General features: G+C 45.3%; 1 protein-coding gene across 3 annotated transcripts in view; it reads left to right on the top strand.

Moving 5' to 3' along the window:
- LOC106583145 (uncharacterized) overlaps window positions 1-26348 on the top strand; it is a 130546-nt gene that overhangs the window by 81632 nt on the left and 22566 nt on the right. For 2 of the 3 annotated variants that reach the window (XM_045705128.2, XM_045705131.2), the window contains exons 41-95: window positions 2417-2488; window positions 2693-2752; window positions 2857-2892; window positions 3000-3044; window positions 3134-3169; window positions 3430-3474; window positions 3696-3731; window positions 3885-3920; window positions 4108-4140; window positions 4271-4342; window positions 4616-4675; window positions 4883-4918; window positions 5099-5179; window positions 5839-5874; window positions 6238-6282; window positions 6608-6679; window positions 6975-7019; window positions 7110-7145; window positions 7364-7405; window positions 7507-7587; window positions 7753-7788; window positions 7885-7920; window positions 8375-8455; window positions 8563-8598; window positions 11229-11300; window positions 11446-11490; window positions 12068-12103; window positions 12227-12262; window positions 12843-12947; window positions 13055-13120; window positions 13248-13283; window positions 13405-13440; window positions 13595-13642; window positions 13903-13938; window positions 14207-14332; window positions 14586-14795; window positions 14928-14963; window positions 15047-15091; window positions 15219-15335; window positions 15515-15586; window positions 15740-15784; window positions 16181-16216; window positions 20799-20834; window positions 20912-20956; window positions 21181-21213; window positions 21388-21450; window positions 21661-21696; window positions 21839-21919; window positions 22067-22135; window positions 24643-24678; window positions 25073-25132; window positions 25283-25327; window positions 25439-25474; window positions 25569-25604; window positions 25691-25750. In XM_045705128.2, coding sequence (XP_045561084.2) covers window positions 2417-2488; window positions 2693-2752; window positions 2857-2892; window positions 3000-3044; window positions 3134-3169; window positions 3430-3474; window positions 3696-3731; window positions 3885-3920; window positions 4108-4140; window positions 4271-4342; window positions 4616-4675; window positions 4883-4918; window positions 5099-5179; window positions 5839-5874; window positions 6238-6282; window positions 6608-6679; window positions 6975-7019; window positions 7110-7145; window positions 7364-7405; window positions 7507-7587; window positions 7753-7788; window positions 7885-7920; window positions 8375-8455; window positions 8563-8598; window positions 11229-11300; window positions 11446-11490; window positions 12068-12103; window positions 12227-12262; window positions 12843-12947; window positions 13055-13120; window positions 13248-13283; window positions 13405-13440; window positions 13595-13642; window positions 13903-13938; window positions 14207-14332; window positions 14586-14795; window positions 14928-14963; window positions 15047-15091; window positions 15219-15335; window positions 15515-15586; window positions 15740-15784; window positions 16181-16216; window positions 20799-20834; window positions 20912-20956; window positions 21181-21213; window positions 21388-21450; window positions 21661-21696; window positions 21839-21919; window positions 22067-22135; window positions 24643-24678; window positions 25073-25132; window positions 25283-25327; window positions 25439-25474; window positions 25569-25604; window positions 25691-25750 — 3033 coding nt within the window. Of the gene's footprint in view, window positions 1-2416; window positions 2489-2692; window positions 2753-2856; window positions 2893-2999; window positions 3045-3133; window positions 3170-3429; window positions 3475-3695; window positions 3732-3884; window positions 3921-4107; window positions 4141-4270; window positions 4343-4615; window positions 4676-4882; window positions 4919-5098; window positions 5180-5838; window positions 5875-6237; window positions 6283-6607; window positions 6680-6974; window positions 7020-7109; window positions 7146-7363; window positions 7406-7506; window positions 7588-7752; window positions 7789-7884; window positions 7921-8374; window positions 8456-8562; window positions 8599-11228; window positions 11301-11445; window positions 11491-12067; window positions 12104-12226; window positions 12263-12842; window positions 12948-13054; window positions 13121-13247; window positions 13284-13404; window positions 13441-13594; window positions 13643-13902; window positions 13939-14206; window positions 14333-14585; window positions 14796-14927; window positions 14964-15046; window positions 15092-15218; window positions 15336-15514; window positions 15587-15739; window positions 15785-16180; window positions 16217-16543; window positions 16580-20798; window positions 20835-20911; window positions 20957-21180; window positions 21214-21387; window positions 21451-21660; window positions 21697-21838; window positions 21920-22066; window positions 22136-24642; window positions 24679-25072; window positions 25133-25282; window positions 25328-25438; window positions 25475-25568; window positions 25605-25690; window positions 25751-26348 lie in introns of all 3 variants that reach the window. The other variant, XM_082967484.1, reaches the window with a different exon arrangement.

The following is a 26348-nucleotide window of genomic DNA, read 5'->3' as shown; positions in this document are numbered from 1 at the left end:
AGGGGGGAGACAGGTTAAAGAAGGATTTTAAGCCTTGAGACAATTGAGACGTGGATTGTGTATGTGTGCCGTTTATAGGGTAAATGGGCAAGACAAAAGATTTAAGTGCCTTTGAACGGGGTATGGATGTAGGTGCTAAGCACTCCGGTTTGTGTCAAGAACGGCAATGCTGCTGGGATTTTCACGTTCAACAGTTTCCTGTGTGTATCAAGAATGGTCCACCACCCAAACGACATCCAGTCAACTTGACACAACTAAGCATTGGAGTCAACATGGGCCAGCATCCCTGTGGAATGCTTTCGACACCTTGTACAGTCCATGCTTCCGACAAATTGAGGCTTTTCTATTTCTATTTATTCAGCTACAGTGAGGGAAAAAGTATTTGATCCCCTGCTGATTTTGTACGTTTGCCCACTGACAAAGAAATTATCAGTCTATAATTTTAATGGTAGGTTTATTTGAACAGTGAGAGACAGAATAACAACAAAAAAATCCAGAAAAACGCATGTAAAAAATGTTATAAATTGATTTGTATTTTAATGAGGGAAATAAGTATTTGACCCCTCTCAATCAGAAAGATTTCTGGCTCCCAGGTGTCTTTTATACAGGTAACGAGCTGAGATTAGGAGCACACTCTTAAAGGGACTGCTCCTAATCTCAGCTTGTTACCTGTGTAAAAGACTCCTGTCCACAGAAGCAATCAATCAATCAGATTCCAAACTCTCCACCATGGCCAAGACCAAAGAGCTCTCCAAGGATGTCAGGGACAAGATTGTAGACCTACATAAGGCTGGAATGGGCTACAAGACCATCGCCAAGCAGCTTGGTGAGAAGGTGACAACAGTTGGTGTGATTATTCGCAAATGGAAGAAACACAAAATAACTGTCAATCTCCCTCGGCCTGGGGCTCCATGCAAGATCTCACCTCTTGGAGTTGCAATGATCATGAGAACGGTGAGGAATCAGCCCAGAACTACACGGGAGGATCTTGTCAATGATCTCAAGGCAGCTGGGACCATAGTCACCGAGAAAACAATTGGTAACACACTATGCCGTGAAGGACTGAAATCCTGCAGCGCCCGCAAGGTCCCCCTGCTCAAGAAAGCACATATACATGCCGTCTGAAGTTTGCCAATGAACATCTGAATGATTTAGAGGACAACTGGGTGAAAGTGTTGTGGTCAGATGAGACCAAAATGGAGCTCTTTGGCATCAACTCAACTTGAATGCTCCCTATGACCCCAAGAACACCATCCCCACCGTCAAACATGGAGGTGGAAACATTATGCTTTGGGGGTGTTTTTCTGCTAAGGGGACAGGACAACTTCACCGCATCAAAGGGCCGATGGATGGGGCCATGTACCGCAAAATCTTGGGTGAGAAACTCCTTCCCTCAGCCAGGGTATTGAAAATGGGTCGTGGATGGGTATTCCCACATGACAATGACCCAAAACACATGGCCAAAGCAACAAAGGAGTGGCTCAAGAAGAAGCACATTAAGGTCCTGGAGTGGCCTAGCCAGTCTCCAGACCTTAATTTCATAGAAAATCTGTGGAGGGAGCTGAAGGTTCGAGTTGTCAAACGTCAGCCTCGAAACCATAATGACTTGGAGAAGATCTGCAGAGACGAGTGGGACAAAATCCCTCCTGAGATGTGTGCAAATCTGGTGGCCAACTACAAGAAACGTCTGACCTCTGTGATTGCCAACAAGGGTTTTGCAACCAAGTACTAAGTCATGTTTTGCAGAGGGGTCAAATACTTATTTCCCTCATTAAAATGCAAATCATTTTATAACATTTTTGACGTGTTTTTCTGGATTTTTTTGTTGTTATTCTGTCTCTCACTGTTCAAATAAACCTAACATTAAAATTATAGACTGATCATTTCTTTGTCAGTGGGCAAATGTACAAAATCGGCAGGGGATCAAATACTATTTTCCCTCACTGTATGTTCAATTGTCTTCCTCTTACTATAAAATAATTATCCTGGACTTATAAGCAAATCTAATTGAACTAGTGTAGCCCACAACCAAATGGCCAGATCAGGACCTAACATAAGGACAACTCATACTAATCTGTTCTTCTGAAATAGGCTACATTTTCTTCATATTATAATGTTTCTTAAGACCTGCCTAAACTAAATAATGGATTTATTGTGATGGTGTAGGCTATATTAAATCGATGTATTAGACTTTTTAAAATTCCAAAGGTCCACATCAGCAGCTTGTAGTCTATGCATGGAGGCCCGGAGATGCTAAACATGTTGATGTTAATTAACGGTCAATTACTGTGAGAACGGCAGTTATTTGCGTTACCCGCTGACATTTCATGACCGCCACAGCCCTATTCATGTCTATGGTTTGATGTGTGTGTTAGGTGTGTGTGTTACCGTAATTGATGTATTTTGTTGGTTTCAGGGTTCTGATGGAAACCCAGGAGCTCAAGGTCCCAGAGGACTTACAGGACAACAGGGAGCCAAAGGAGACAAGGTTGGTAGTGTGTGTGTGTGTGTGTGTGTGTGTGTGTGTGTGTGTGTGTGTGTGTGTGTGTGTGTGTGTGTGTGTGTGTGTGTGTGTGTGTGTGTGTGTGTGTGTGTGTGTGTGTGTGTGTGTGTGTGTGTGTGTGTGTGTGTGTGTGTGTGTGTGTGTGTGTGTGTGAAAGAAAGTGTGTACTGAGTGTTTTTGATGTTTCAGGGAGAGAGTGCAGAGGGATTGCCAGGACCGCCTGGGAAGGCAGGAGAGCCTGGTGATCGGGTAGGACACACATTCACATGCATACATACCTGTTACTGTGAAATGAAGGACATACTCAAGTAATGTACAGTATATTCCAACAGTGTAGTATTTGTGTGATTTAGGGTCCCCGTGGGCCTGCTGGAGGCCTTGGAGTCAAGGTAACACAATACAAATCATTAAATACAATCTCCATATTTGGGTCTAGAATTGATGAAACGATTGATATTTGGGTGGATGGATGACCCTGCTCTCTCCGTCTTCTCAGGGGGACCGGGGCCAGCCAGGTGAGCCTGGATCACAAGGTGACAGGGTGAGTAGAGACTCTTTAACCCATTTTGACTCCTGCTGTTAAACTGGTGTGTCTGCTGTGGGTTGTAACTGACTGTGTTGTCTTTCCAGGGGGAGAGAGGACTTGCTGGCTTGCTAGGGGAGAGGGTGAGTGCAGTACCATGCATTTCACTGTGACCTTGTTCATGACCATTAAGCTAGATATTGTACAGCTACATCGTAGGAATATCACGTGTTTTACACGTTCATGTGTTCACTAGTATTCATCCTCACTCACTCACTTCTACTCCTACACTGAACCGAATCCATTAGTATTAGCACGAAGGTCCCAGGTATTGGAAAATCCTGCTGAGAGCCGTGTCATGAAGTGTGTTGTCCTGACCACACTGTGGCGCTGTGTGTTTCAGGGGGAGAGTGGACAGCCAGGCTCTACAGGGGCTCCAGGCCCGAGGGTGAGTAACTATATCTTACTGTACCTTTTATTGGTCTATCTCTTCATGACATATTTGGGTCATCTTCATACCATGACCCACCACTTTTGAGTCATGTCATTTAGTTATAGGATTTGATTATACAAGCTACAGCTTTAGAGAACTGTGATATTTTATCACCATGTGTGAGTGTGTGAGTCATGTGTGTACATGTGAGTTAGTCTGTGTTGATTTGCTTGCAGGGTTTGCCTGGCACCAGTGGACTACCAGGGGAGAAGGTGAGGCTAACGCTGTCTGACTGACTCTTTGATCAATCGAAGTGAATCTCCACAAAATAAACATGACGGAACAATGTAATGTAATCAGAACAATGACATCAACTAAACATAGATGAACATCAGATAAAAACATCCGAACTTCTCTGTCTCCAGGGCAGCGAGGGCGCTAAGGGAGAACCTGGCCGGAGTGTGAGTCACCTCATAGCTACATGATTTATTTTGATGCCTCATGGGTAGATAGACCGATATGATTTATATTACATGGATTTTGATGGAAGCAATTCACTATACATTTATTGCGAAGGAAGAGATCAAGATTGGTCAGTATTGGTTAATGTAATGATATCTCATCCTCTGTATCATTCTACACATCCAGGGGCCAGGCTTAGGTGGGAAGAAAGGTGAACAGGCAAGTTACCCACTTTGACTTCCTCATACTGGCCATCTCCATATCAATGGTTGATATGTTGATGTACTGTACACAGTAACAATACTTTCTCCATAGACTCATTCTTTCTTCCCCCTCTCCTCTCCCTCAGGGTGAGCCGGGTCTGCCAGGTCTGGAGGGGCCCAAGGGCCAGAAAGGCGAGCCAGCCCAGAAAGGTGAAAAAGTGAGTTGGTACCCACAGGGTACATGAGAGCGCGCTGCATGAAACTGACACTGCTTGCCCTTGTGTGTGTGTGTGTGTGTGTGTGTGTGTGTGTGTGTGTGTGTGTGTGTGTGTGTGTGTGTGTGTGTGTGTGTGTGTGTGTGTGTGTGTACAGGTGATTTAATGATGCTCTCTATGCAAGCGGGTATAGATGTTTTCTGCTGTTCATCTCTCTTTTTGCTCCTCACTGTTTCTCATTCTCTAATTTCTCTCTCTCCTCTTGCATTCTTCCAGGGTCCCCCAGGTGCTGGCACTCCTGGCCAGGGTGGACCTAAAGGAGAGCAGGGGGATCGGGTGAGTTCAGACAGAGCTGTGATCATGTATCAATCTTTATCTAAGCTACAAACCAAATCTCTTTGATAGATGAGCAGAAAGCCTCAGATGTACAGTATATATTGTAAAGTATATATGTTTTATTCAATGAGGTTCTCTGTGTAGCTGATTACAGATGCTCAGCATTTAGGCCATGTCCTACACACTGACATGTCCTTTTCCCTCTAGGGAGTCCCTGGCTTAGCTGGAAGACTGGGGACCAAGGTGAGAGACATGCCTTGATTGGCTTTTGTCCTTTTATTTTAACTTCTATTTAGTGTTTAATGTTGCAACAGTGTTGTTGTTTCATGAAGTATCTTGTAAGTAATTATTGTCTTTCTAATAGTAAAACTCTTGTGTCATGTGAGTCCAGCTGATCTCAATGTGTTCCTCTTGGTGTTGTAGGGAGACCCAGGTGACCCAGGAGAGAGAGGGGAGACAGGACGAGCTGGACCCGCAGGAAAGAATGGCCTCCCAGGGAAAGAGGTCTGAGACGCTACCCCTCTGACCCTGGAGCTTTTCACCTCTGCCAAACCCCTGCATGTTATACTATCACTCACCCACTGCAATAACCGCTGTGACCTGTTTCAATACTGGTCACTCACTGCGCTAACTGGTCACTCACTCTATTACTGCTTCTCTGTTATAACTATGCAACTATTATCTTATTTTCTCTTCACTACTGGGCCATTACCGTGTTATTTCTACAGTTCAGTCAACCTACAGTATGTTATTCAATACTGTACCACCGAAGGGAATGAATGTAAAATTGCCATTCCAGTGCAACCAATTACTGTACTAATACAGTTTGTCGATTCTGACCTCTTTGTTGTGTAAGTGTTGTTATGATGACCTAACCAGTCCTTTCTATCTCTCACCCCTGCCCCTCATACGCTGATGTCACTAGAGGTACATCACTAATGACTTACTGCAACTACTTTTTGCACTAATACTAAAACAATACTACTACTACTACCAACTAAGTCTACTTCAAGTCTGGATATATAGCACTACTTTTACCATTGCCCTATGTGATGTTGTGGGGTTCTTGTTTAAAAGTTGATGTGTTTTGACTGTGTCACTGTGGTCAGTGTGGTCTTCTCCCCCTGTGATGGGCCTGAATTATGGATGACTGTGTTTTACAGGGAGCTAAAGGAGACAAGGGCGACGAAGGCACTCCCGTAAGTCACAATCTCTCCATCCATCTCTCTACATCTCTCTCTCTCTCACTCTTATCTAGTTCCATCTGTTCCATTCAAAGTTTTTCATGTTTGAATGCCACTTCTCCCTCTCTGGCTCCCATTGTCTGTATTAGATAAAGCATGCATTAACTGAATTGGTGAATGAGAGATGTGTATCGTCATATGATTTAGTTACGCCTCAGACCCTCTTTTTATCTGACAGGGGATTTGTGGAGACTAGAGACAAGAGCAGATGCGTCGCATTTGTCTGTTTCTATGTCTTCTCCTCTCCTCCTCCTTCTCCCTCTTCCTCTCCCCAATTGGTCTCTCTCATCTTCTGTCTGTTCTCTCTCCTTCCACCAGGGGGAGTCTGGTCTACCAGGGAAGGCAGGGGAGAGAGGAGTACGGGTGAGTAGTCACGAATGTGTCACATACAACTATGAAACGTAAAAATATTCCCTTTTATGCCCTCTTTTCAGAATGGTCTCGCTGTATATGGTGATTGGTCACTAATGTAGGTCATGATGAACCACAGGAAACCTTTCTTACGTGATCTGAAGTGGATGTTTTGAGGACAAGATGAAACCCTGACGAAGACAGCTTAGCTGTCGAAACGTTGGTTAAACCCATTTTTGCATGGGTGTGCAGCTTTTATTTTTATTTTCTAAGATGTTTTCAGGACTGCCATGGTAACTAAGCACATAATCTGTGTGGTTTTGTCCCCCATCCTTAGGGTCTGGCGGGCCAGCCTGGGCGAGCAGGGGAGAAGGGAGACCTGGGAGACTCTGGAGCGCACGGACGCAACGTGAGACATGTTTATGTGACAACGTGACACCCCTCTGACAGTTTGATCCGACATGCTTTCTGTGTCTCCTGTGTAATAGTTATCGAGAGAGAGGATGACATGTTTGTGACACCCGTCTGTCAGTCATTCACATGACACTCTTCTGCCAGATTGATCTGATACTGTCTGTGTCAGTATTTGTGATGGTTTCTGTGTGTAATACAGTAGCAGTGAGTCAGTTGGTGTCTGTCTGTAGTGACGTGTGTCTTTGTGATCCTGTGTGTGTGTGTGTGTGTGTGCTGTGTGTCTTCCACAGGGCAGCCCAGGACCTATTGGACCAAGAGGAGAGAAAGGAGTTGAGGTCAGAGGTTAATCTGTTTGTTGTCTTATCTCATCTGACATAATAGTTCCAATCTACACCGATTAACAACACTGTTTGTTGACACAATAGGGAGCTCAAGGCCCCCCAGGACCTCCAGGGAACATGGTGAGTCCTGATAAGATTCTAACTCTTTTTAAAAGAATAATGTGGTCATTTAGCAGTCAACCCATATACCCTCTGTGGGAATCATACCAAACAAATTGTGTTACGAGCACCATACTCCAACTGAATGAGCCATCAGAACCACATACTCTAGCTAGGTGGTTATCTAAAACCCACTCTACCCATATATCTCTCTGTTTGTCTTTCTCTAACTTCTGCAGCGCGATATACAGCAAACGCTTAAAGGAGAAAGAGGAGAAAAGGTATGTAACACTGTAAAAACACATTTTTGTATGTATACAGCACAGCTCTCTCTCCCAGTCCACCTAACCGCCCAGTGTCTGATGTCACTTCCTGTGTCTAGGGGGATGCTGGCGATCCGGGAGAGCACGGGAGCAAGGGTCAGAAGGGCGAGACAGGGCCCTCAGGGGCCACTGGGCTGCGGGTGAGTAAGACCATCCTTCCAAATCTAGTATCGTTGAGAAGCTTGAGCTTCCTGGCTAGTATACTGACCCGTGATGTCTGTCTGTCTGTTTGTGTGCTGTGGTGTGTGTAATTCTTACCCTGTGTCCTCTCTCTGTCTCACCTGATCTGTTGTTTGTGTGTGTAGGGTCTTGAGGGACAACGTGGACCTTCAGGGGCAAGAGTAAGTCATAGTCTGTGTCTGTCTGTCTACCTGTTTCTGTCTAATCACTCTTTCCCTCTCCATCTCACTCATTGCACTTTCTTTCTATTTCTCCAGGGTGACACAGGAGAGAGAGGAGGCCCAGGAGAGAAGGTTTGAACAACGCACTACAGTGACTTCTCACATTCTCACTCAGGCTGATTTTCAATTGGACCAATCCTGATAGGATATGGGACTCCAAACTGGCTGGTGATTGGCAGGTTACACTGTCCTTCATTCCACCGGATCCTGTTTCCCAGTCTGCAGATTCCCAGTGGGATGAAGCGCAGTGGGGCCAGCTCACAGCATCATCACAGCCTACAGAAGCACTGAATGAGAGACACAACATACTGCTGTATACACACACACACTGTACATCCTAAAAAATACCTTACCATCGTAATTTCCAAACAATGAACTAACTCTGAGTAAGGATGCTGGAGCACTGAAAGTCTGACACAGTACAGTAGAGTAGTATCCTTTGCAAATTGTATTCAAGTCCAATACAAACCCAGTGCTGCTCTTATTCTGATCATATTGTATGCATCATGCGTTTTCCTCTCTGTAGGGTGAGAGAGGTGCGTCTGGACTGGATGGACGCAACGGTTTGGATGGCAAACCAGGGGCACCAGGACCGGCCGGCCTGAGGGTCAGTACCTCTGTCTCTGTCATTACTTCAGCTGTAAAATACTCTGAGCATTACATAAGCATTACTGTGTCTAGATGTCTCTCAATAATTTCCTTTTGATGTTACAGGGAGACGCAGGGAAACTAGGGGATCCAGGAAGAGATGTGAGTACCATTCATCCCTCAGGGTGCACAACCCCAGTCCCAGAGGGCTGCTCTCTTGATGCTATATGTGTTTCTTTGGTACTTTCATTAGTCTGTTAAAGTCAATGAGTGGAGCAAGTTGAGGATGTTACCATTTGTCAAATCTGATCCTTGGAGAGGTCCCATTAAGAAGTGAGAAAGGACTTCAGGCTAGTGGAGGATTCTCTATCTGTCTGGAAAACGGCGCTGGAATGTATAGCGGCTGTTTTACGGGCTCCTGACCAATTCTGCTATTTTGTGTGTTTTTTTGCCCTGGTCTTAACTGTTTTTGTACATAATGTTTCCGCCATCATTTCCTATGACCGAAAATAGCTTCTGGACATCAGAACAGCGATCACTAACCTCGATTTGGGTGAAGATTTCTACTTCAACGAGTCGGCGACACAGGACATACTGCTCACCCCGGGCCAGGCCCTAATCCCCGACACTCAGAAGAGAAAGAGATGGCGATATAGAGGCCGACGTGCAGGCATCCTGATGAAACTACGGCAGCGAGTAAATAAACTACCTCTGTCCTCCCTCTGTTCTATTGGAAGTATGTACGAATGTACAATCACTGGAGAACAAACTGGACGAGCTCGGTTTGAGACTATCCTATCAACAGGACCGGAAGAACTGTAGTATCCCATGTTTCTCGCAAACTTGACTGAACAAGGACAAGGCAACACTGAACCATGCGTGAGAGCACCAGCTGTTCCGGACGACTGTGTAATCACACTTTCCGTAGAGCCGATGTAAGACCTTTAAACAGGTTAACATTCGCCAGGCCACAGGGCCAGACAGATTAATTACCAGGATGCATGCTCAGAGCATGCACTGACCAGCTGGACACTGACATTTCAACCTCTCCCTGATCCGGTCTGTAATACCTACATGTTTCAAGCAGACCACCATAGTCCCTGTGCCCAAGAACGCCAAGGTAACTTGTCTAAATGACTATCGCCCTGTAGCACTCACATCTGTAGCCATGAAATCCTTTGAAAGGCTTGTCTTGGCTCACATCAGCACCATCATCCCAGACACCCTGTACCCACAGCCCCAACAGATCCACAGATGACACAATCTCTATTGCTCTCCACACTGCCATTTCCCACTTGGACAAAAGGAACCCCTACGTGAGAATGCTGTTCATTGACTACAGCTCAGCGTTCAACACCATAGTGCCCTCCAAGCTCATCAATAAGCTAAGGACCCTGGGACTGACCACCTCCCTCCCTCTGCAACTGGATCCTGGACATCCTGACTGGACGCCCCCAGGTGGTGAGGGTAGGCAGCAACATCCACCACGCTGACCCCCAACACAGGGCCCCTCATAGGTGCATGCTTAGTCCCCTCCTGTACTCCCTGTTCACCTACGACTGCGTGGCCTCGCAAGACTCCAACACCATCATTAAGTTTGCTGACACAACGGTGGTTGACCTGATCACTGACAACGATGAGACAGCCTATAAGGAGGAGGTCAGAGACCTGACAGTGTGGTGCCAGGACAACAACCTCTCTCTTAACATCAGCAAGACAAAGGAGCTGATTGTGGACTACAGGAAACAGAGGGCCAAGCATGCCCCCAATCACATGCTTTAGTGGAGCGGTCTATCATAGTCCAAACATACCAACACAGTCATGAAGAGGGCACGACAATGCCTCTTCCCCCTCAGGATTCTGAAAAGATTTGGCATGGGCCCTCAGATCCTCAAAGTTCTACAGCTGCACCCTTGAGAGCATCTTGACTGTCACGGCTGTCGAAAGGAGCAGACCAAAGTGCAGCGTGGTTGTAGTTCCACATTTTATTTAATCCGTGAAACTTTGCAATACATAAATAACTGAATTGACAAAACAACAAACCATGACGCAGAGAAAAACAAACACTACTCAAAATATAATAACCCACAAAACCCAGGAAGAAAACCCCTTACTTAAATATGATCTCCAATTAGAGACAACGAGGACCAGCTGCCTCCAATTGGAGATCAACCCAAAAAACAACAACATAGAAATAGAAAACTAGAACTAAACATATATATAGAAAACAGAGAAAAAAAACACAAAACACCCCCTGTCACGCCCTGACCTATTCTACCATAGAAAATAACATCTTACTTTGGTCAGGACGTGACATTGACTGGCTGCATCACCGTTTGGTATGGCAACTGCTTGGCATTCGACCGCAAGGCGCTACAGAAGGTGGTGTGGACAGCCCAGTACATCACTGGAGCCTCAATTACCTTGTACCCCTGCACATCGGCTCAGTACTGCTACCCCTTGTATATAGCCAAGTTATTGTTACTCATTCTGTATCTATTATTACTTTTATTATTATGTTTTCTATTATTTATTTTCTTTTCTTTCTCTCTGCATTGTTGGGAAGGGCTGTAAGTAAGCATTCCACTGTTAGTCTACACCTGTTGTTTACTAAGCAAGCATGTGATAAATAACATTTGATTAGCTATGATTTAGATTTGACATCTCTCTATCTCTGTGCACTTTGTGTGTTTGAACACTAGAGGATGCTGTGTGGTTTCAGCCCTCACCCCTCCACTCTGTCTGTCTGTCTGTCTGTCTGTCTGTCTGTCTGTCTGTCTGTCTGTCACCAGGGGCTGCCAGGACTGATAGGTGCACAGGGCCTCCCAGGCCCTATTGGGCCTGCAGGAAATCCAGGCACACCTGTGAGTTTGCAAACACACACACACACACACACACACACACACACACACACACACACACACACACACACACACACACACACACACACACACACACGCTAAATACTTGTCTCATTGATGTCTCATCACCCTAATTGGTGTGTTTTAGGGCAAAGCAGGAGAAGATGGAAAACCAGGGGCTGCTGGGAAAATGGTAAGGGATCAGTCAGACCTCTAACATAGCAGGGCATTTTTATACTACACACACACTACAGGCAATCATACCTCTGTTTGTTTAATTACAAACTGAATTCGATGCTATTCAGTGCTATTCATTATGAGCTTTATCACTAGTGAGTCCTATGTGTCTCTGTCTATCTGTGTGTAATTACCATTAGACGTGTTTATCACATCCTCTGGTGAAAGTGCACTGATCAGATGGGAATGTGAGGCTTTTATTCCACCTGAGTGGCTGTGCTGCATAATGATTAGGTGTGTGTCCCAAATGGCACCCTATTCCCTATATAGTGCACTACTTTTGAGTAGGGCCCATAGGGCTCTGGTCAAAAGTAGTGCACTATGTAGGGAATAGGGAGCCATTTGGGATGTAGCCTGTCTGTTTTCTAGTGTTAAGCGAAGAGGTAATGGGATGACCAGACAAAGCACCGGCAATACATTATCTATCTGACTGAGAGGCTCTGCTTGATACAACAGCATGCTGATCTTTGATAAATGCGCATTTCAGCGTTGTTAGTATGGTAAGTTTGTTATTGTGTTGTTGTGTTTTGCAGGGCGAGGATGGCGAACCGGGGGAAGATGGCAGGAAGGTCAGTGTTGGTCACGGCACTCAGGACTATTCTGTAAACGCCCATTGCTGTGCCGATATTGCTGTTAATGTTCATTTGTAGTTAATGTGAGTGTGATATGAATGATGTTTCCCTACCTTACAGGGTGACAAAGGAGAGGCTGGGGCTGCTGGAAGAGATGTTAGTAACTTGTTACCTTGTATCTTTATCTCTCCTCTCTCACTCTCTGTCTGAAAAATGTCCTTAATTTCCTCCCCTGCTGTCTCTCTCTTCCTCTCTCTCCTTATTTCCCTCCGTCTTCATCAATCCTGCTCTCCTCGGCTCCTTAGTGTCTCTCATTATCCCTCTTCTATTATTTTCTCGCCTTCAATTCCAGTCAGAGTTTGTGTCTATTTAGCGTACTTTACTCTGACATTGATATTACCATCACAACCTGCCTTCTCGGTGGAATCAGTAGCACTCTAAGCGTCAGCCTTATAAATGCAACATTGTCTAATGATCAAGCCCTGCCTTTGAGCATCAGCCACTTCTGAGAGGGGATCCACAGGGGCACGGAATGCCAAGGCTGTAGTTTCATGCGCAAATTGATATTAATCATCTCTAGGAAATCAGAGAAGATGATGAGGTGGATAGGGGGATAGGGCTCACCTGCTTTGATTTCCTCCTTTCTAGTTCAGGCCCCTTAGGAATGGAGTCCTGTCCGTGCTGGCCTGAAGTTGGTGTGTGTGTGTGAATTTGTGTGCTTGTGCATTTGTTCCAGGGCCGTGACGGGCTGAAGGGAGACCGAGGCCTTGCAGGGCCTATAGGGCCAACTGGTCTATCTGGGCCCCCAGGGGTCCCTGGCACCATCGGACCTCCAGGACAGGTACAGTACAGCCATATGGTTCTGCTTCTTCAAATATATGTGTGTGTCACTTGTCTATGGTGCTCTGGTTATACAGTAATCTCTCTCCCCTCTCTTCTCCCTCTCAGGTGGTCTATGTAAAGGGAGCTCCAGCACCATCTATCCCTGGCCCTCAGGGGTCTACAGGAACCCCAGTGAGTTACTATGTTGAATATGAGCTGTGCATCATAGCATAGCCCGGTGTAGCAGTACTTGTCTCTAGTATGTTACTCTTGCACCCTGAACCACTGATAGTGATTCCCATATCTCTGTGTCTCTCAGGGTGTGCCTGGAATCCCAGGGGCTGTAGGAGCCAGAGTAAGTTTGTGTCATCGTCTAAATCTTTATTCATATACATGGTCCAGGTCTCTCCAACCATCCATCTGTCCTTTAGTCTGATCTCTGACCTTACACTGACCCTTTCACTCTTGTATTTCAGGGGGAGAAAGGAGCAGTGGGTGGTAAAGGTGAAAGTGTAAGTTTTTGTTTGCGCGTGTGTATGATTACATCTTGCATATGAATGAGCATACATGCTCTTTTCTGATTATCTATCTGTGTGTATGGGTTTGTGAATCTTCGATAAAGGTTTGGGTGGGATGTGGGCGATAATACTGAGATGTTATTGACAGGGTGACCCCGGAGAGGACGGGAAACCGGGCAGGCCTGGAACAGCAGTGGTAAGACAACCTGACCTGCACAACCCAGAGGCCTGTCTGACTGACATACTGTACAAGAAGAGCCACAGACACACCACGCGTGCTCCGGAGCTTTTACATTATGCTAAGGATGCTACGATTTACAGCTGTTTTGGCATGCAGATTAGCTTCCGTTATACAAGTGTTAGCCAAATCATGTTCATTAATAGGTATAAGCCCAACAAGTATGGCTGTGTGCTATAGCCTCTCCTCCTTGACACTGTTTGTGCTTCTCCTATCAGGATGTGCAGAAGGCCCTCTCTAATCTTGGGATTGAGGTAAGTGAATACTAAATCTTTGTAATGTGATGTGACATTAAGTCATAGCTGTGTTGTGTAGATGAGTTTCCCTCATCTTGACCAGGCCTGGGTCGTATTCATTAGCCTTAGCAAAGTGTTTTAAAAAACGGTTACAACTGGAAACGAAAACAAGCAGTTCTCATTGGACAAGTCCAGGTAGGCCCCCTCTGTTTCAACCCGTTTTCTTCCGTTTGATGCCTGTTGAATAAAACCTTGACATCTCTGTCCCTGTACTGCCTGTCTGTAGGTGCAGGACTTGAAGTTGGTTGTGGAGAGGAGGAATGTGCTGGTCAAACCTGTGGTGGAGCAAGCTGAGAAGGGCCAGAGAGGAGACAAGGGAGAGGCCGGACCGAGAGGACCAGCAGGGATAGACGTGAGTGGGCGGGGACTATTTGGGGCTATTTGGGGCCGTTGTGTTGAATAGAGCTAATATCAAGACCCCCACACAAATGGTGTAGTAGAGTGAACTCAGACATTCTGTTAGTGTGTTTATTTGACCCATGATGTAATGTATATCTTTCTGTTTACTCTAAAATTGATTCTCTGTATGATTGCATAGATTTGAATACAATTATCATTTCTAGGAGAGTATGTGTAATTAATGTCTTTACTCATTTGCATGTCAGGGTGCTCGCGGGTTGTCTGGGGAGAGAGGTGTGAAGGGAGAGCAGGGGGAACAGGGGCCTGTAGGGGCCACAGGACCCATAGGGCGGGCCATCGGAGAGAAGGGCCCAGTGGGGCCCCCGGGACAGGCTGGAGAGCCAGGAAAACCTGGAATACCTGGAGTACCAGGGAGAGCCGGAGAACTGGGAGAAGCTGGACGCCCTGGAGATAAGGTGAGGAAGAGAAGGATGGGAGGAAGGAGGGGTTCAAGGAGAGGGAGAAGAGAGGAGGAATATGAAAATAAAAAAAGAAGAGGAAGAGCATGTGAATGAGAGCTGTTTCATGTGATTCCACTTTGAATTCAGGGGGAGAGAGGAGAAAAAGGTGACAAAGGAGAGGATGTGAGTATATTCGCCACCACGATAATCATCATTCAATATACTATATATATGGATGTTGACATGCGCTTGACTGTTCTCATCAGGGGAAAAATGGGCTAGCTGGATTAATGGGCCCACCTGGACCAAAGGTATGTCCCTGACCTGAACACACTACTACTTTCTAATGAGTCGTCATTACAGTAAACATATCATCGTTTATCCAGAGGCTACTGTTTGGAGTGTGTTTAGTGGGGGGTGTGCGTGTGTGTGTTTTAGGGTGCTTCTGCAGAAGCGGGTCAGGCTGGACTCCCCGGAGCAAGGGGGCCCCCTGGGGTCACAGGACCGAAAGGAGAGCCTGGTGCTTCAGGACCACAGGGATCCAAAGGAGACGGGGTGAGAACACCTAACTCAATATATTACAGTACTTCATCAGGCAGGCTTCATAGTGTTGCTGTGTTTAACCTGCTGTGTGTGTGTGTGTGTGTGTGTGTGTGTGTGTGTGTGTGTGTGTGTGTGTGTGTGTGTGTGTGTGTGTGTGTGTGTGTGTGTGTGTGTGTGTGTGTGTGTAACAGGGTATTGCAGGTCCCCGTGGAGATAAAGGCGACCGAGGGCCATCTGGAGAGCAGGGACGCAATGGCTTTCAGGTGAGTGTGTGCTGCCCTGACCAAAGTTTTGGCACTCCCTCATGCCAGGTTGTATTACCCCTCTTCATTGTGTGATTATGGTTCTGCAGAGGTTGTCAATACATTGTTGTAGTGGTAGCTAGTAGTAACCAGGTTGTTTTTTGGTCATTTCAGGGGACAGCAGGAGAACCTGGAAAACCGGGACAGGATGGGAAGCCGGTGAGAGGAGGAGGGGTGCATTCTGTAGACTCATATGTTTTTAAAGAGACAGCTTCCAGGAGACAGATCCCAGACATCAAAAGAAAACACCGTTTTTAGTTCTTCAATATCTTGGTTGTACTGTAGTTAAGCCGATAATGTTGTGTTTCAGACACAGTGATCATAAAATGTCCAACCATACAGTTGGTAAGTATGACAATCAACAATGATGTGTAATCAGCCATGACTAACTAGGGCCCAGAGTGTCCCTGGTCTGGAAGAACTCAGGGCCCTAGTAGTCATAACATGTGCAGGAAGAGGAGAAATATGGGTAGAAGGAGAACGAGAACTGGAGGTGTGGAGGGAGAGAGAAGATAACTCACTCTTCTTATTTCATCCCACAATGTTTCGGAGCAGGGTCCACAAGGGCCAGCTGGTCCTCAAGGCCGCTCAGTGAGTAACAGTAACTCAGCCAGGCAGCCTCCTTTTGGGCTGGTCCTGCATATGAAAGGCTGTGAGTGCTAGGCTGCCGATGGAGCTGATGGAGCTACTGTATCTGTTTCCTTTGGGCTGAGGCTACATATAACCTTTAGACAGTAACCTTTTGCAGCTCTGCTTCTAACTACCCCTCCCCCTTTCTTCTTACCTCCCCCTTTCAATATGTCTCCTTTTGATCTATGTTACCCCCTTTCTGTCCCTCCCTCTCTTTTCAACACTTCAAACTAACCTACCCTTCTTCCTCTCCCCCTCCTTCTTCCTCTCCTCCCTCTCTGACTCTAGGGCCTGCCTGGGTTCCCTGGAGTGCTGGGCAGACCGGTAGGTTTTTTCTGTGCTGCTGGCTGGCATGCTTGTGACCCGTAGGAGGGGCTGGGGGGTGGGGTATATGTTTCGGGAAGGAAGTGTACAGGGACAACGCACTGAAGCAGATACGTTTGGAGGGGGGGGCGTAGCCCTGGGAAATGGCATTGCAAAATCATGTCAAGGGACGCTAGTATCAACAGAATCACCATCAACATGCACACATGGTCACACAGTCCTCCACCTCACCATCATCTGCATTCATTTCTCCACTTTAATTCTCATTCATTAGTATTAGGGCCCATCTCCCAGGGGACTGAAACTAGAGTTGGGCCTTGATAGGAGACTTGTGACATATTAATCTGGACCACTTGTTCCAGAGCACCCCTGTCATATCCAAGATGTCTGGAATGTTTTATGTACAGTGGTGATTTTAGCATGTAAATCTTTGTGGGGCAAAAAATAAACATTTGGGGGATGCATGCCAGCAAAGCCACGACACAACACAGCACTAAACAATACATTAATTGCACTAGAATGGTGACAATTGAGATGTACAAACTATGGCATAAGGGGACGACAAGCAGATAAGAGGCAATCCATAATTTTGATTAAGACATTAATGAGCGAGCTAGGACGGACGTAGTCGATATAACTATTTGTTCAGCACTTTTGAAATGTACAGCGACAGAATTCAGAACATGGTCTGTTCTTACAGTATTCTCTCTGTACACCAAGTCAGAACCGTAGGATAAATAAAGGGGGCATATAAGCAGACAATGAAAGCTCTTACAATATTCAATGATTACATTTCTCTAAAACAGGTTATAGGCTACATGTGGACCACCAAGTCAGAACAGTAGGCAAAATTAAGAGGGGAAAATAGACCAAATTATTCAGGTGAAGCACATGGGCTACTAACAGCTTACGACACAACATATACTTAGTATTACTTTCTTAGCTACAGTATACATATCTCCCTGGCATATTTCATCGTTTATGCAGTAGCATACAACACATTTTTGGACTCACCTTGTTGTGCTTTGCTCACTTGAACAGGAATGTGGTGCACCGGTCCTTCGTGGTCAAATTTTGTCATCAAAGTCTGTCATTCTCTGGATTTATGGTGCTTTCAAGACAACTGGGAACTTGGGGGAAAAAACTAGGTCGAATCATGAGGACGTCAATGATCTTCAGGTCGTAGCTCTACAAAGAGGCCCGAGTTCCGACTTACAATTCCGAGTTGGATGACCGTTCAAAACATATTTTCCCAGTTGGACCTAGTTTTTTCCCCGAGTTCCCAGTTGTCTTGAACTCACTAAAGTCAGATATTCCAGTTCCGAGTTAACAGATGTTTTGAGCGCTGCAGAAATCATGCTGGATTTACAGCATGGCCAATGTTGAATGTTTATAATTTTAAGCTTGGAAAAGAGACCCATAGACCTAGAACTGGGACCACACACCCACTCCACTGAATAGCAAGCTAGTGATTGCTTTGCAATGCTTCCAAACCACTCATTGTTGAATTTGTGATTTCCAACTTGTGTAATGGCCAATGAGCACCGATACTTTATCTATAATTTCACTTCATTATTTATCTTCATATGACAAGGATTATCCCAGTAGATTGTCAACTTGATTCATGATGATGACTGCTAGCTAAGATTTTGAAACCATGATGTTGACATGATCAATTCTAATCAAAGCAACTGTAGATATAAAGTCATTTGATGTCAATTTATCTGTGGCCAATGACCTTGAGCCTTATTGGATGGGCATTTATAATTTAACTATGGCAGCACTCAAGGGCCTGAATTTTCGAGCTCGACCCTTAGATTTGGCAGTGACGGAGTGTCCCCATGAGTGACAGAACACTGATGCAATTACAGCGCAACTAGAGAACATTACCAACCCCTACAGAAAACACTATCACGACTCAGGATATGACCCAGATGCAGACACAGGAGGCGGATAGTACAGTTCTCAGACGATTTATTGTAAACATGGGGCAGGCAAAGGGCAGGTCGAGGACAGCCAGGGGTTCATGATCAGGTCAGAGTCAGGCAGGTACAGGACGGCAGGCAGGCTCGGGGTCAGGGCAGGCAGAGGTTCGTAAACAGGTCAGAGTCAGGCAGGTACAGGACAGCAGGCAGGCTCGGGGTTAGGGCAGGCAGAGGTTCGTAATCAGGTCAGAGTCAGGCAGATACAGGACGGCAGGCAGGCTCGGGGGCAGGGCAGGCAGAGGTTCGTAATCAGGTCAGAGTCAGGCAGGTACAGGACGGCAGGCAGGCTCGGGGTCAGGGCAGGCAGAGGTTTGTAATCAGGTCAGAGTCAGGCAGGTACAGGACGGCAGGCAGGCTCGGGGTCAGGGCAGGCAGAGGTTCGTAATCAGGTCAGAGTCAGGCAGGTGCAGGCTCGGGGTCAGGGCAGGCAGAGGTTCGTAATCAGGTCAGAGTCAGGCAGGTACAGGACGGCAGGCAGGCTCGGGGTCAGGGCAGGCAGAGGTTTGTAATCAGGTCAGAGTCAGGCAGATACAGGACGGCAGGCAGGCTCGGGGGCAGGGCAGGCAGAGGTTCGTAATCAGGTCAGAGTCAGGCAGGTACAGGACGGCAGGCAGGCTCGGGGTCAGGGCAGGCAGAGGTTCGTAATCAGGTCAGAGTCAGGCAGGTACCGGACGGCAGGCAGGCTCGGGGTCAGGGCAGGCAGAGGTTCGTAATCAGGTCAGAGTCAGGCAGGTGCAGGCTCGGGGTCAGGGCAGGCAGAGGTTCGTAATCAGGTCAGAGTCAGGCAGGTACCGGACGGCAGGCAGGCTCGGGGTCAGGGCAGGCAGAGGTTCGTAATCAGGTCAGAGTCAGGCAGGTGCAGGCTCGGGGTCAGGGCAGGCAGAGGTTTGTAATCAGGTCAGAGTCAGGCAGGTACAGGACGGCAGGCAGGCTCGGGGTCAGGGCATGCAGAATAGTCAAAACCAGGAAAACTAGGAAACAGAACTTGAGAAACAGGAAGACTGGAATGCACGCTGGTAAGACCTGACAAGACGAACTGGCAACAGACAAACACATGTATAAATGCACCGGGGATAATAGGGAAGATTGGTGACACCTGGAGGGGGGTGGAGACAAGCACAAAGACAGGTGAAACAGATCAGGGTGTGACACACTGAGCTAGGCTGAAACACCTGCATTTTGGAGCTGCCTTACTCAAGAGGGCAAAAAAGAGACCATGTTTGTATGGAGGCTTTATTAACTCAAAGATTTTTTTATATATTTTTTACCTGGTTTGCAAACTGATAGCACCCTGAAGAAGGCACAGTGATGCCAAAACGTTAGTAAATACCCAATAAATTACTGGGAGTTTATATATGGAGTGTGCAACTCTCTATATTTTGATAGTTTATAGTTTATTCGCCATTAGTCAGCGCCAGCTCATGTTTTTTATTCTGCAAACTGATATGCGACACGTATTAAGGATAAATAGAAATGATAATTTAAACCCCCTTCTTGATTCAAAAGTAAGAAAGAAGAAAACATTTACAGTTATGTAATTCTTTGTTATGAAACTATTATAAATTATTCAAGTGTATTAGAAATCATATATTTCTTTGTTGAAAACAGGCAAACCCTCTTTCTTTTTTACAAAAAATGTGTGGCTCAAAACAGGTGGGGCTCTACGGGTCGCCACTGTTTATGTATTAAACACCACACATCTTTACCTGAGATAAGAAAATAGATGACAAACACTAGCATACCATAGCAAAGATCAAATGGACATAATAGGGTATATAGTGAATACTGAAAAAGAATACATGCTCGTCAGATATTTAACAGATGTATTTTGCATTTGAGAGGCTTAGGTCTGCTGGCTTTCTGTGCATGTGGCTTCACCTGCTCTGTTGTCTGCTTCTCAGCCCTCCCAAAGCACTGTTTGCACATTGTATACCATGTGTGTTTCTTTGTATTGTGCGTGTATGCAGTTTGGAGTTGTGTATTGTGTATATGCAGTTGTGTGTGTGTGTATGCAGTTGTGTATTTGTTTGTGTGTGTGTGAATTTGTTTTGCGGGGGTGTTCATGTATGTACTGTGTGTATGCACTTGTTTATGTGTGTATGTGTCTTTGTCTCTGTACATGTTCAATTTGCTGTGTGTTTGTGTGTCGTAACTTGTATCATGCTTGTGTCACTCTGTGTGTGTGCTATGTCTTGGTCATGTGAATCCAGCATGCTCTTGTCTCTTGTTTGCAGGGGAACCCTGGAGAACCTGGAATTAGAGGATCAACTGTAAGTATGATACTCTCCTCTCTGACACACACACACAGCGCTGTAAGTATACTAATACTATCGGTTTGTAATTGTAGGGTCCGATCGGTACCAACGGGCCTCCAGGTCCACCAGGGGTCAAGGTGAGATCATCTTCCATGTCATTTCCATGTAAATGGACAATAAAGTATATTGTATCCTGTCTTCCATAATGAATACCTACCTATTTATTATCTGTGCCAGCTCTGATGCATTGATTAGTGTAGATGTGGCTTAGGCTATAGTAGCTTAGTATTACGCCACTGGAATGATATGATCATTTTAAGTGTGTACCTTTTTCTTCTGAGTGTGTTTTTATCTCTGACAGGGTAATCAAGGAGTGCCTGGGGTTGGCATTCAGGTGACACTTGTTTTATGTGTTATATTATATATTTTGTCTTCTACTACGTTTTATATGAGTTCTATATATTCCTGTTGTTTATTGCCTCAGTGTTTAGGCAACTACTCACCCATTCACAGTCAAAGACACAGAGCTTTATAATAATATCTTTGAATTGAATCTCCTGTTCCACAGGGACTGTCTGGTCCCCAAGGCAGCATGGGACTGCCGGGACCTGCAGGGCCTCCTGGAGCTGTGGTACGTCAAAACATCAGTCATCTATAAACCAACTCTCATACTGGAGATTTTTGCAGGCTAAACTGCTGCTCTAGTATATTCCCATTGGACTGGGGATTCCTTGTATGCTCACACTTTCCATTTAGGCCTACTGTAATTCAACAGGCCATTGACACAGTAATGTGTGTTTAATATTATATGATGTATTGTAATGATACTCTTTCTTCCCAGGGTCCGTCAGGACCTCCAGGTCTGCCAGGGCAGACGGTGAGTACAGCAGCTCCATGGGACTTACAGCTCACATACTGTAGAGCCAACACACACACACCTCCATCACCACCATAGTTAACACACACCAAGCAATTCACACACATCAGTTATGGTGGTGACAGTTATGGTCTCTCCATAGGGCGAGGGGGGCAAGCCAGGGGTCCCAGGAAGAGACGGAATACCTGGAAAAGAGGGAACACCAGGGTTGCCAGGCAAACAGGTATGTACTGTATGGCATCTGACTCTCTTCATGTTTATAGTATGTCTTATGATGGCATCAGCTTCAGTGTGGATTTGTCTTTGATAATGATTTTCAGGCTGCTGCTTTTGTTCTTTATCAAACGTCCTCCCCTCTTCCCTCCTTCAGGGTATCGCTGGACCAATGGGCTCCACAGGGTTGAAAGGGGAGCAGGGGGACAGTGGCCCCCCAGGAAAGGTGAGTGAGAGGATCAGGTAGGTGATGTGAGTTTGGATTGAGTTCTCCTTCAGGCTAATTCAGAGTCCACAGCCGCAGAGCCGCAATAGTCCATTGTGAGACCACCGTCCACGGGGACGCACAGCCCGACCTCGCACCTCCACAAAATTCCCAACCAACACAGCTCCAGTTCCTATTTTAATTTTATTTTTTATCCTTTATTTAATTAGGCAAGTCAGTTCAGAACAAATTCTTATTTACAATGACGGCCTACCCCGGCCAAACCCTAACCCGGACGACGCTGGGCCAATTGTGCGCCACCCTATGGTACTCCCAATCACGGCCGGTTGTGATACAGCCTGGAATCGAACCAGGGTCTGTAGTGACGCCTCTAGCACTGAGATGCAGTGCCTTAGACTAGAGGTTGACCTATTATGATTTTTAAACGCCGATACCGATTATTGGAGGACCTAAAAAAGAAACATGTTCAATTTGGTTTAAATAATGCAAGAACACAGTGTTGGGGAAGAAAGTAAAAGTGCAATATGTGCCATGTAAAAAAAGCTAACGTTTAACTTCCTTGCTCAGAACATGAGAACATATGAAAGCTGGTGGTTCAATATTCCCAGTTCTTCAATATTCCCAGTTAAGAAGTTTTAGGTTGTAGTTATTATATGAATTATGATGCGTCGACTATTTCTCTCTATAGCATATACCTTTGACTATTGGATGTTCTTATAGGCACTTTAGTATTGCCAGCCTAATCTCGGGAGTTGATAGGCTTGAAGACATAAACAGCGCTGTGAATCAAGCATTGCTAAGAGCTGCTGGCAAACGCAGTAAAGTGCTGTTTGAATGAATGCTTACGAGCCTGCTGCTGCCTACCACCGCTCAGTCAGACTGCTCTATCAAATATCAAATCATAGACTTAATTATAATATAATAAACACAGAAATACGAGCCTTGGGTCATTAATATGGTCAAATCCGTAAACTATAATTTTGAAAACAAAACGTTTATTCTTTCAGTGAAATACGGAATTGATTTTAAGAAAGGCATTGATGTTTATGGTTAGGTACATTTGTGCAGCGAATGCGCTTTTGTTAAATCATCACCCGTTTGGCGAAGTTGAATTAGGCTGTGATTTGATGATAAATTAACAGGCACCGCATTGATTATATGCAACGCAGGACAAGCTAATTAACCTAGTAATATCATCAACCATGTGTAGTTAACTAGTGATTATGTGAAGATTGTTTTTTATAAGATAAGTTTAATGCTAGCTCGTATTTCTGTGTTTATTATATTATAATTAAGTCTATGACCTTGGCTCCTTGCAGCCACAAGGTGACACTGCACTCGCATAACAGGTGTTCAGCCTGCCACGCAGTTTCCTCGTGGATTGCAATGTAATCGCCATAATCAGCGTCCAAAAAGGCCGATTACCGATTGTTATGAAAACTTGAAATTGGCCCTAATTAATCGGCCTTGGCGATTCATCGGTTGACCTCTACCTTAGACCGCTGCGCCACTGGGGAGCTCTATTCATTTGAATGTGGTTATGGTTGGAGAAATTGCTTGAGCTGTGCTGAGAAATCTAAAAGTATGAAAGCCAATGGTCCAATATTCTACAACACTGCTGTGTGGACTGTACATATTTAGGACTCTGATAAGGGCTTCATTCAGAAGCTCCAGCTGCACATTTATCCCTCTTTTCTTTACTGTAAATGGCCATGACTCATATCCTCTTTATACAACGTCTCTCCAAATCAAAGAAGAGGTGACAAGTGACCTCCCCCCTCAAGTGTCTTATCAGTCAGTGCCATGCGAAAAGCTAGCAATTCTGCGGCGCAAGTGGCGACATTTCAGGCTGAGGGAGTAAGTTTCACACATCCCCATGTGCTACACATGCATGCATGCACGCACGCACACACAGCATATGTTTAGTGTCCTTGTTGAGACCTAACATTTATTTCCATTCAAAATCCTGTTTACCTAACCCTAATCCTAACCCTAAATCTAACCCCAACTCCTAAACCTGACCCATAAACCCAATTGTAACCCTAATCGTAACCCAAACATTACCCCTAAGCCTAAAATAGCCTTTATCCTTATGGGGACCTGGGAAATGTCCTCACAAGGGGAATTTTCTTTGTTTTACAATCCTTGCAGGGACTTTTGGGGGTTTCCGGTACCCATGAGGATAGTAATACAAGCCCACACACACGCATTCACATCATTCACCGGAAGCTTTAGCAGGATGTAATATGGTTCAGGAGAAATATGAGCTTTTGAAAGGACGAGATGTACTGTACTAACCAAATGACACTCCCGTTCATGGTCTAATGCTCTAATGAAGGTCAAAAGGCCAAAACAGTAGCATAATAAAAAATGATGATTTGAGAACACAGTGGGTGGGAGTTCTAAATGTTTTACTATTGCTGTCCATCTTCAGTGAATTTGCAAACAACCTAATCCAGATGTTTGAGTTTCACGTCAACTTCTCCCTCCATCCATCCCCTTTACAGGCTGTAGCAGGACCCCCTGGTGTGAAAGGAGCACAGGTGAGTGGTTGTCATGGTTACTCTTCCGGTTGTGGTAACATCCGGTTAGTGTTGACTACAACCTCGCCCTGTTGAACCAGTGTATGAAGGCACAATAGATATAACTCAGAACCAGTGAATCACCATACTGAATCATACTGAATCATAGGCCAACGAACAGACGTATTGTAGAAGGCTTTGACTAGAGCAGAATGGTATGGGGTGGTCTAGCTGTTAGGGCCGCTGAGCACAATCACATATGCCATGTTGGCGTGGGTTCAAATCTTGCCCACTGTCTCTCTCATCTTTCCTGTCTCCCTCTAAGTAGGCTGTGATTCGTGAGGAACTAGGTACAATGGAATAGGACGGAACAGAGTTTAATGTAATGGGAGTGTGTTGGTTGTGATTGGTTCAGGGACCTCCTGGTGTGACCTTACCTGGGACAATGGGAGAGAGAGGGCTGCCAGGGCTACGGGTGAGTCTGCTTGGTTGAACCAATTATTTACATCAGCTATTGTTCAGGCATTTACTATACAGATTACCAAACATGAACAAGAATGTTTAGGGATTTCTGGGTTACCACGTGTTTCTAAAGTTGAATTTTTCTAAAATGTTTGTCCTTTAGGGTGAGAGGGGGGACAAGGGTCCTGCAGGCATCAAAGGGGACAGGGTGAGTAATGTCACTTAATACAACATTAGTCGACATTCACAGACACTACATTATGACAGTGATAAGGGAAATTATTGTGTGTGTGTCTGTTTCTGTGCCTTGTTGAAATAGGGCCCTGCTGGTGAAAATGGCGAGCCTGGAGAAGATGTCAGTTACCTTTTTGACATTTTGTAATATCAGATATTTAATGTCTAACAGATGTCAGTTTTACTTACTTCTCCATCCACTTTGTCTGTTTTAGGGGAGCAGAGGACATGCAGGGCCTAAAGGAGACAAGGTAATGCACATCACCAGCTGATTCCTCGTGTCTGTGTTTCCCTGGCTGCTAACCATGTGACAGTACTAACAGGATTTGTGTTGCAGGGAGAGAGAGGCATCGGACTGGCAGGACCTCCTGGTCAGCTGGGACCTCAAGGGTTAAAGGTTACTATCGTGGTCTTGACAATACTTCTGAATGTTCTCATAAACACAAATCACATATGTAGCTATGTTCATATTAACCTCTATGGGCTAGTCCCACCTACTCAACAGCCAGTGTAATCCCGTGGCGCGTTATTCAAATACCTCAAAAATGCAAAAACTTCAATTTTTCAAACATATGACTATTTTACACCATTTTAAAGACAAGACTCTCGTTAATCTAACCACACTGTCCGATTTCAAAAAGGCTTTACAACAAAAGCAAAACATTACATTATGTCAGCAGAATACCCAGCCAGAAATAATCAGACACCCATTTTTCAAGCTAGCATATAATGTCACATAAACCCAAACCACAGCTAAATGTAGCACTCACCTTTGATGATCTTCATCAGATGACAACCCTAGGACATTATGTTATACAATACATGCATGTTTTGTTCAATCACGTTCATATTTATATCAAAACCCAGCTTTTTACATTAGCATGTGACTAGCATGTGACTAGCATTCCCACCGAACACTGCCGGTGAATTTACTAAATTACTCACGATAAACGTTCACAAAAAGCATAACAATTATTTTAAGAATTATAGATACA

Source organism: Salmo salar, chromosome 22 (genome assembly GCF_965601325.2).
Source record: "Salmo salar chromosome 22, fSalSal1, whole genome shotgun sequence".
In the NCBI taxonomy this organism is placed as follows: domain Eukaryota; kingdom Metazoa; phylum Chordata; class Actinopteri; order Salmoniformes; family Salmonidae; genus Salmo; species Salmo salar.
The sequence above is the reverse complement of the archived record's forward strand: the minus strand, read 5'-3'. Positions and strand labels throughout refer to the sequence as shown.